Source organism: Centropristis striata, chromosome 18 (assembly GCF_030273125.1).
Source record: "Centropristis striata isolate RG_2023a ecotype Rhode Island chromosome 18, C.striata_1.0, whole genome shotgun sequence".
Taxonomy (NCBI): domain Eukaryota; kingdom Metazoa; phylum Chordata; class Actinopteri; order Perciformes; family Serranidae; genus Centropristis; species Centropristis striata.
This window is the reverse complement of record NC_081534.1, coordinates 20,754,500-20,765,227: the sequence shown is the minus strand read 5'-3', so window position 1 is coordinate 20,765,227 and position 10,728 is coordinate 20,754,500. Positions and strand designations below refer to the sequence as shown.

At 39.6% G+C, this 10,728-nt stretch overlaps 1 protein-coding gene across 2 annotated transcripts; it reads left to right on the top strand.

The window, feature by feature from the left end:
- Window positions 1-5,452: 5,452 nt before the first annotated feature.
- Window positions 5,453-10,213, top strand: LOC131991716 (uncharacterized). Of its 2 annotated transcripts, XM_059357220.1 has the most exons (11): window positions 5,453-5,619; window positions 6,484-6,581; window positions 7,020-7,154; window positions 7,735-7,880; window positions 7,991-8,127; window positions 8,225-8,318; window positions 8,466-8,589; window positions 8,728-8,945; window positions 9,024-9,207; window positions 9,339-9,463; window positions 9,639-10,213. In XM_059357220.1, exons 2-11 carry the CDS (start codon window positions 6,488-6,490, stop codon window positions 9,972-9,974), a joined length of 1,593 nt encoding a protein of 530 aa, XP_059213203.1. In that variant the 5' UTR covers window positions 5,453-5,619; window positions 6,484-6,487; the 3' UTR covers window positions 9,975-10,213. The 2 variants fall into 2 exon arrangements, with proteins under 2 accessions (XP_059213203.1, XP_059213204.1); XM_059357221.1 differs by lacking the exon at window positions 7,020-7,154.
- The last annotated feature ends 515 nt before the right edge of the window (window positions 10,214-10,728 follow it).

Genomic DNA, 10,728 nt, shown 5'->3' with positions numbered 1-10,728 from the left:
GTCTGTGTGAATTATTCCATCCTTATTTCCTCTCACAGACATAATTTGGCTGATTTTCTTTTACGGACGACTACTTTTCACTCATCCACCCTCCATAAATTCTCCAATTATTGATCATTACATTACTCTAGAATGCTCTTCATTAAGGTTATATCCTATTGTTAAAAATAATCGTAACACCACTGGCAACAAAGTAATACCACAAATTAAAAGACCCACATTAGCGATATGGCGTCATTCTATTCCAGACAGTCACAGTGAGGGTTAGAAAGGTTGCTTTCTCAGTGTCATCTGCTACACAACACTGAACACCTGCTTCAAACGATACCTAGTAATGGAATAGACTGGAGAACTAAAACTCCATTGTAATCTCATTACTTTCAGTTCCTGTTGGATCATGCTTGCTCCAAAATCCGTACATATGCAGTTAAAGCAGCATTTAATTCTAATTTACAGGCCTTATTGTGAGCATATTAACACACTCTTCAACCACTATCAACTAATAGCTTAGTATCTATAACTCCAATTAGACTACTAAGTGTGCTATTACTGCTAGGGCAGCTGGCATATACCCTCCATGCAAAAAACAGCAACATGCAGACATTCACTGTTGTTCTCATGTGTTAAAACTGGTTGGGCGATGTTGCAGAATTTGCATATGATGATATTCACAGTGAAATGTCGGGATAGATGATGTCGATGAGGGCGGGTACTACTCTATAAAGTCCATGTGTTCCAGGTAAAAATTGTTATTGATTAATCAATATTCAGGCATCTGCTGCATGTCTGCATGTCTCTCCACTCTGCTGACTCTGAAAACATAAAAGTGACATTCATAGTTTTTCTTCAACTTTGGGCTTTGATCTTGATTTTGTAAAAAAAGTGACACCCCTCGTGTGAATCTTCATTTGCACCTGCAAAATCTTTCTGCACACTGTTGATTAACTGTTAACATGTTAGCAGCAATTATTGCTAGAATGAAACAAAGGTCATCAACACCTCTGTAAACCTGCACCCAAGTGTTAGTGTGGACATAGTGAACGCTGAATGTATGTGTGTAAAGTATAACGCCGTGGCCAGGTTTTGCATTACCTGGTGAAATTGGTGGTCCTGGGGGCTCAGGGACACAGTAAGCATGCAGGGAAGACTCAGTGTTATAGAACCATAAAATGAATAATGTCTGCCTATTGGTTGTAACACCCTAGCTTTTTAGATTAATTTGGCATGGTTTCATGAATGTTTATCAAAAATAATGATATATCCATCCATCCATTTTCCTCAGCTTATCCGGGGCTGGGTTGCGCGGGCAGCAGGTTCAGCAGGGCATTCCAGGCATCCCACATGGGGAGAACATGCAAACTCCTCACAGAAGAGCCGCAGGAAACGGAGTTGAACCGACGACCCTCTTGCTATGACCCATACATTTGCATAGCTGTAAACAACCATTGAATGCAAAATATTTTTTGCCATTTATATGTGCGTTTCTTAATAAACACTAAAGCAATAAACTAAACTTAACTAATATATGCTTAGAAACTTTATGAATTCTGCCTCGAATGTAGGAAGCAGAATAAACTAGTTTTCATTTTAAATTAATCTAGGCCCGAACATTAGTTCACCACACTGAATTATAAACAGATAAATACACCAGTGGCATAACACTAAAAAGCTCTAAGCAGCACTCTATTTCTCCACTTAGATTTTCATGACTGTGTGCCCAACCACAGATCAAACAAGCGCTGCTTCATCAAGTTCAGATCCAACAGGGAAGCAAAAGAAAACAACTGCGAAGTGAGTGTAAAAAAAAAAAAATGCTTAAGTGTATAAAAATCAGCAATCATTGTGTTTACCGGGAAATTATGCTACTTGAACTTGTGAGGCATTCCGATGTTTTTTGTTATTTTACATCATAACGTATTACAAAGTTTTCAGCAGCTCGTGTGCTGCATTATGCATGCATTATAATTAAGTATTCAAGCATCAATAATACATTCTGTCATCAACTCATACAAAGTGTTGTTGCTGACTTTTTGGGTGTGTCAACTTGCTCTCTCCCTGCATCAGGTACTGAAGTCCTACATTTCCCAGCATGACTTTTGACAACATCCAGAGGCGCTCTCTTTGATCTTCTAGAGACAAACACATAGTGAGTTTTAACAGTGAAGCAAAGTCAGAGAGGAAAAAAAGGCAATGACTGGAAGTTTTGTTAAAAACAAACAACAAACAAACAACAAACAAACAGCATAAACTGCTTGTAAGAGTGGCACATTTTGGGTTAGAATTTCCCTTTAACTTCAGCAGTTTGCAGGTGCCTCTGTAAAACAGGAGTTGCTTGTCAGATTAGTTTAATTCCATTATGACAAATCACTCAGCAGTTGCATGACAGGGTTAATTTGACACGGCACCAAAGCAACGTGAGTTTTCAGCGAAAAAAGTTTCTCTTGCCAAAATGTAATCAGTTTGGAATTTATTTAATCCCCAATTCATAGGGTGAATAGTAATATGTCTTTTCCTTAATCATTGTGTCTCCAGCAGAGTTCAATAGCATGCTACATTCCTCCTCCCGACGTCTCAGTCTGTGTGCACAGAAAAGCCTTTCATTCCCTGTCACATCACTCTGACAACAGTATAAAATGCATGGAACATCTAAGCACAGCCCAGCAGCCCTGCGCAGTGTTGGTTCAGCCCCAACAATAATCCACCTCAGATCCTCCTAATTCTGTTAAAACAACAGATCAGGGCAGCCACGTCTGACGGGAAGCTCAACAGCTTATCTTCCACCTTTCTAGTGATAGATAAAATATATTGTTCTCTATTCTGGATTGTTTAATTATGTACTGTGTCTGTGCATACCCATGTATGGAGTTTGCAAGAGTGGTGATGATTCTTTAAAGTGCGATCTTCTTCGTTGCATCATGATCGTAGTTGCCACTAAAGCCTGGTTTCCGCCGAGCGCGGAATGGCCGTGGAACGGCTGCGCTGCGGTCACGGTTGCTGATCGCTACCACGCTAATAAAATGAGACCATTTCTACCGAGCGTGCCGCGTAACGTCTCAGCAGCGTCCTAGCCGCGGCTCTCTGCTCTGCAGTGCGATCAATCCGTAGCACTTCTGTTTTTGCTGCAAGCCACTGCTAAACCGCGTCAAGCTCAACAGAGCAGATTTCGCCAGACAGGAAGTCCGACACAGATTCAACGTAATACATTTCCTTCCCCTTTCAAAACAAAACACAATACGCAGTTCATGTAGCCTAAATCAACGTCTTGACCGGGGGCACCAGGTCTCAATCAAAGGGTCTCAGAGGGTCGGCGACATGGCTGACGAGAGACTGATTGTTGAAGTGGAACATCATACAATCATTTATGACATAACACATTATTTTTATGGATAGATGGTCAGATCAACAGATCTTCCATGTCGGAGAAGCAAAGTAAGTTTGTTGTTGTTGTTTACTTTATACACACAGTTTATCACAGGATCTCGCGGTCTCCCGTACGTTCAGGATTATCACATGTTCTCGTGATCTCGCGTGTATACGGCTGGCTTGCTATACTGCCGTTACGCGCCCGGTGGGGATTGACCGGGCAGAGGATAGAGCAAACCCGGGGCTGTGTCTGGTGGAAATCCCCAGTTACTCGTGTTAAGTCAAGTCTTATCAAGCATGTTAAACATAAACATATTAATTTGACAGATTTTAATTAACTTGACATGTTAAGGTTGCAAAAGTGGCCCAACTCCAATTTGTTTGCGACTCTGATCAGTTTGTTTTATAACAGTGTCAACAGCACAAATCATATGAAATCCGATTTTTTAAAAATGAAACCTGGGCCATATATCAGATACAGGTCTGATGTTTTACAATATGACCTCAGTTTCTCAGTCACTTTCATGTCACAATACTGCGCTGGCAATGGTCATTTATATGCAGTGATTACATGATGGAATATTACGATACCACAGTTCATACTGGAGTCTTATATAGACCTGTTGTTTGAACTGCCAATCAAAAAGAATCAGATCTCAGCAAAAATCCCTGAATTGAGCATTGAGACCTGCAGTGTAAACGTAGCCAAACTGTTAAAGCCACTTTAAGGCAGCAGGATAAGCTGATAACTCACTACTGACATATCATTACCTTACAGGGTTTTTATGATGAAAGTTAACTATTAAGAAAATTAACTGGTTCTTTGGCAGCCAATTGCTCCACAATTACTAATTGCTTTGCTGTTTGGTGGTGGACAGACATGGCACGGTGAGCTCTTTCACTGAAAACTGCTGCCTTCTCTTACTGGAAACCATGTTAATGAGAACTGTGACATTGAACCAAAACTGTAAAGTTCAGGGCTGTAAAACTAAAACAATGTGAGCTGAAAGATGCTGAAATGCTCCACAGAGCTGAGGTGAACTGCAGAGGTGGTGATAAATTATGGTAATTTAATCCATTGTTAACAATGCAGCTTTTTTCTGTTATTGTGTCGTGCCAACTTTCTGGCTGAGGTCACACGTTCACGGAGATACTCAGTTATTGGATGTGTGATTATTTTGTTTAGAATTTTTTTAGTTTTTGTTTTATTTTATTTGCTTTTACAATAAAATCTGTTAGTGCGGTATGTGGATTACCCAGAGCAGGGTTGGCAACCTCTGGAGCAGCTAGCAACTCTTTTGCCCCTCTAGTTGCTCTCTCTGGCTTTGACAAAAAGTAATATTGAAATGAATAAAATTATTAACATTTTAATTTTAATTTGTCATTGTTGTTGGCCTAAAGTGAAAAATATGCATAGTCCAAATGTAAATATGCATAGGTTATACACATAATAAAAATATGTTTCAGCGTTTCATCCAACTGAAATGTCGTCACATCCTACATACCTTCTGTTCGCCTTAATATTGCCAAACCTAGTAGCAGTGCCTGGTCTTGAGTTTTCCCAGTTAGGCTAGCTATGGATACTAAAACCCAATTAAGTAAAAATCTTGGAGTTAAATAAAGAAATGAATAGCGCATGGACACATATGTTTGCGTTGAACACCTGTGGGGAGAAATTGGTGAATGACCTTTATCATAAGGTTAAAATGACCCTTTAAGTGATTAGAAGAGGAAATGCAAAAGCTGTTATGCACTTGAGTAATATAAATCAGTTTGAAAATGTTGGAAATGATTTCAGTAAAGGTCAGATATTGTGGTTGGTGCTTGGATTTTAATACATTTCATTAAGGAGGCAAATTTAAATAAAGCTATTATGCTAAGCTATCCTTATGCAGCTTGTACACAGCAAAAACTGGAGTGTTGAAATTTCAGGGTTAAACATGTCAGAGTTGATTTCCACTCTCAAAGTGTCATTTTAACACATTCTGATTCAAATGGTGGTCAGTGTTGGAGTTATTTAACAGAGTTATTCAAGCCCAAGCAAATTAACTCTGTAGAGATGTAAAAAGCATCTCTACAGAGTTAACTTGCTTGATAGGCCCCTGGGCTTCAGGCCAGGTAAACCCATTTGTTGTGCCCCTGGGCTTCAGGCCAGGTGAACCCCTACATCCATTAATAGTCTGCCGCGCGTGGCGTGGTCGTCCGTATTGCTGCTGGTTTCGGGAATGGATGCGGAGTCGGATTTTTACACAGAAGGTAAGTACAAAATCAAACTTATGAGAACAATAATACTAAAATAAACGAACGCAGTGTATAAAAGGAAATATCTGCTTAGAATAATTAGGTTACTTTACTAAGCATTTTTTGTGGTTGGCACCGAACAGCTAATGTTTGGAATATATGTAATATATAACTATAACTATATAACTACTTTTTTTTAATGTAACTTAACCACTACCACTAGCTAACAATTAAACATTAACAAGCTGAAAAACGGTTATCCATTGAATTTTACCAAGTCTCATGCGTGCTTGAAGTGGTGTAAAAACAAAGCTTCATATTTTTAACTCTGTCGAAACTAGTTTTGGGCTAGCTAGCACAACGTTAACAAGCTAATATGAAGTTCACTGCACTGGTGCTGTGTAGTGTTTGTTTGGTCGCTTAAAAGCAGCTTTTAACAGAAGGGAAGATGTTTCAAAAATACAATTTTGCCTTTAATGCTAATGTAAACGTTAATTAGCATTAATTCCCCTCTGGCTGTCTGTGCTGTGGTCACTTCAGCTGGTCGCTGCCACTTCAGCAGCCTCCTAGCAGCTGCTCTCCGCTGAGAATGTGATTTTACCATAGACATGCTGTGAAGTTAATAATGAAAGAAATTCTTTTTTTTTTTCTGAAAGTGACAGCCCTACTGTAAGAGCAGTGTTGCAGGGTCTTTTTTTTTTTTTTTTTTTTTTTTTCTCTGCTCATGACATGAGTAACGTAATGCTTTGCTAATATGTTGTGGAATTCACTATGTGATACCGACTTACCATGTTTATGTGAGTGTTTTAATAATTATTGCTTGTTCAGTTTTAGTGGCGTATTAAGTGCTTATTACTGACTTTTTTTTTTTTGTCTCAGCAAAATGCTGGTCCAGGTTCGGTCCTGCCAACAGCAGAAGTACGTGAAGTTGGATGAGGTTGATGGACGGTTTGATTTTATGCAGTTCCATGAAAAAGGTTTGTTTTTGTTTTACTTATGCTTGGTTTAGTATAAAGGGGAAGAAGGATTCCACTTACTTTAAAATTTGGACTGAAAAGGGAATGTATTTTTAGAAGGGGAGTGTAGAGTTTGTTTAATCCAGGGCTTCTCAATTCCAGTCCTCAAGGCCCACTGCCCTGCATGTTTTAGATGTGTCCCTCCTCCACCACACCTGATTCAAATGAGTGGCTCGTTATGAGGCCTCTGCAGAGCTTGATGACGAGCTGATCATTTGAATCAGGTGTGGAGGAGGAGGGACACATCTAAAACATGCAGGGCAGTGCTGTGAGGACTGGAATTGAGAAGCCCTGGTTTAATCATACAGTGGTGGATTAAATTATTGGATGTGAAATCATTTGTGAGGCAAGGGCAATGCTGGCCTAAAGGTCCAATCAGATGTATCTTATCTCTTCCAGTCATCGAGAGATTTTGCCTGCCACCTGACGCAAAAGTAGTGTACAAAGATGCAACAGGGACAGAAGTTGATGAAGACATTTTCAGTGACCTTGTCAGCCAAGGCAATGTGGTTCTGACGGTTTTGTCAAATGATGGTGAGAAATGTAAAGGGGTCAATGACATAATGCAACCCAATGTCAGATGGTGTTAGACAGTATACAGAATAATAAATCTGCAGTCTAATGTGATAAATGTAACTTACTTTTGCAATGCAACAATGTTTTGTTTTACGTAAGTTGTCACATTTAGAAAGAAGCAGTGTTTTTAGGATATGTCCTGCTCAATGTTGCCAAAATGCATTAATATTTCCATACAGTACAGAAATACAGTAAACAATTTCAATTTAATGTTTTCAGAATAAAGTAAGTACACTAAAAGGTGGATCAAATATTCAATATTTATCATTCTTTGTGGTTACACTACTTGATATTTTCAGGGAGATTTGCTAAATGGTTTAAATGTCGTTTCAATTGACATTAATCCAACATGAATACCAAATGCATTTTTAATATATCTAATGCATGCTTGAAAATATTTCTTAATTTCCTATCAAGACTGAGATCAGTTGATTAAATGAGTTAAGTCCGTGGTGTGCTTGCTTGGTTAGATCAAAAATCTTCCGCCGTGACGTTTTCTACTCTGTAAATAAACTTTTTTTTTTTCTCCCCCTTTTAGAATTTTCTGATTGCTCCTTGTCCTCTCCATCCGAGTGGTCTGACTCAAGTTTCAGTTCAAGTGCAAGTACATCAACTATACTCCTAGATGAGGTCCCTAGGAAGAAACCAAGAGTTGAGGGTGTTGATGCAGAATCTGCTAAGAAGGTTCTGACAAAGCTCAGTTCGCACAGGTTTCTTAAAATCAACATTTATCATTCTTAAACTCTAGCAAAGCTGTTAATCACATTTGTTTTTTTGCTTCTTCTTTTTCAAAGTTGATTGAAGCTGTACTTGGAACCAGCTCAGGTGGTGAAGAGGTCCTCCAAGAATATCACACAACGCAAACTCTAACAGATGCTACCAGAAGAAAATTGGTCAATATAATAGTGGCACACATGATTGATAAACACGGGTATGCGTGTTCTATTTGTCTGTACTTTTCTTTTTTTCACAAGTAACTGCTTGGCCGTTACATTAATATAGAATGCTAATTTAATCTTTCTTCTCAGGCAACTCCCCACCAAAGCTGTTCGAGAAGAGTACGCTCTTGGGATAGTGACAGCGTTCCCGTCCCTCAAAGACCCATACTCCAAGAAAGGCTATGTATAGTCATTATTATTATTCTCTTTGTTAATTACTAATTTTCATGTTTTGGGTTCTATGTACATTACAGTAACGTTTAGATTCTGAGGTTTCTCAGGAGCTTCTAAGTTTGACAACAGATTAATTTTGAATGTATTTCCATTTTAGGAACACTTCTATGATGCTGCAAGCAGCACTGGATACATTTCTTGGCGTCTGAAGACGATCCAGAGAAAAATTCGAAGAGGACCTGCATCTACAAGTAGCCCCACTGGCTTTTCATCCGGAGGAGGTAAGAAAATAACTGTCCACAAACTAGATACTGTTCTCATTAACATTTACTTGTTCTTAATTGTACTATTCTTTTACCTATAGGCTAGGCTTTGTTTGTTTTTGTTTTTTTGAAAGTGAGTTGTGTGCTTTTCTTCAGGAGGCCCCAATTTCCGAAGGTCCATTATTCTTGAACAGCAGCTTGATGGGGATGCATGCCAGGAAGCCATCTCTTTGCTCAACCATACAACAGACACTTCCTTAATTTTCCAGAAGATGAGAGAGACCTTTCAGCATCGTCGGAAGCTTATCAATGACCCAGACAAAAGTCCTGATATCCTCTCTATCTTCCCAAGATTCCTGGATACAAAGGGATTGGTAAGTATGAAAAGGGATGTTTAGAATGGCTTGAAATGTTGTGCTGAATGTGGTAGTAGTATATTTTCTTTCTCATAGGTGAATCAAGACTTCACTCTCCTGTTTGATGATGAGGTTTCTACCAGGCTGCTTCAGAAATGGGATCCGATGTTCAGGTATAACGTCATCAAAGAGGCCAAGCGGCTCACCCCAACACCAGAGTTGCGTCAAATGGTGCAGTCAGCGGAGAGTCCACCAGGAAGTGATCTTGATGAGGCACCAAGTGAGTTTTGTTCTGTATAATTCCATTTTCAGCTCACAGGAAATGCTGTTTCTAGTGCTCATTCAAACTGTAACAATAACTTTGCAGTTAGTATTTGCAGTTAATTAATTCTCGTGACTCTTTATCCATAGCCTATGACCAAGAGATGGCTTCCCTGTTGCTGCTGTTGTATCTCCTTCCGCCACCACCAGGGGGATCAAAGTGTCCAAAAATCAGCGCCTCTGATGCAGTTGAGAGACTTGTAGTCTTTCATAAGGTAATTATAGTTTTTATGATGATTTGTCATCTCACCCTGATGTGTAAAAGTGGCTAAGTGGTAGATGAAACAAATTGCAGTTGAATTTACATAGGATGTTTGAATAATGACTTCTGTAGCGCTATTTTGTCTGACTTACCCTGACTCTAATGTCCAATGTCCTTGTCAACCCCAGTCTTGCTGCAGTTTGGAAGAGCATCTTCAGAATCAGCAGAGCCAGCAGCCGTACCTCCTGGCTGTTGGGCGCCAGAAGAGGAAGATTGACAACTTCTATGTCTCCGTGGACAAGCGTCTCATCCCCTGCCAGGCTAGCCGCTCCCTTGGGGCATTTGATGAGCTTTTTAAAGCTCATTTTGTGTTCAATGTGTCTTATGATGGTGCGCTTGTGAATTTTTATACCTTTCTGCAGACAACAGTCTATAACATTGATATGGGAAAAATGAAGGAGTCACCAAGAGTTCGAGACCTGAGAGCTAAACTCCTTAACCAAGAAATACTTCTCACAACCTGAGTAAAAGGCAAGGCAGTCTTTAGGTGGCATTGTGATCAACATGCTAACATGTTTTATGTGTAAAAAAGTTTATCCCAGCAGTCAAGAGTTGATTTCACATTTAAGAGGTGAACATGGTTATTATCCTGGACCTAAGTTTAAGCTGTTTTGTTGTCAACCGAGCTGCAGACTTCAGTTCCAAACTTATGCCGGCTTTAGAAAGCACCTCAATATTGTTCACAGCAATGTTGAACAAATTGCTCAAACTTCAGCTGTTGCTTCTTCCTCCAGTGATCCAGCTTCACATGCTTTGGAGGAGCAATTTAACGCAAATCTTCCTCAGAGTTCTTCCAGTGTTCTTCCGGTGTCTAGTTCTTCCAGTGTTCCAGAGAGCAGTGATTCAGGTCTTACCAGGGACTTATCCAAAGAAATGTGTGCATCCATTGTTGCCAAACTGCAGGGTAGTGGCATTTCTAACAGTTTAGTATCCTCGCTTGTAGGCGATTTGGAGGAATTAACAAGTGAGCTCCGCTCAGAAGCGAAGCAGGCCGTTATTTCTGCTTTACCCACAACTGACCCCAACATACCTGTAATAAATGAATGTTTTGAAAAATTTGAAAACCCTTTCACTGATTTGAATACAGAATGGAAACGAAATAAATACTTCAACCAAAAATGGGGAGTTGTAGAGCCTAGAGAAATAACACTTGGATTGAGATATGACACCAGGCACAACCAGAAATCCGGTACTTATGATCAAGTACCTGTGAAGGAT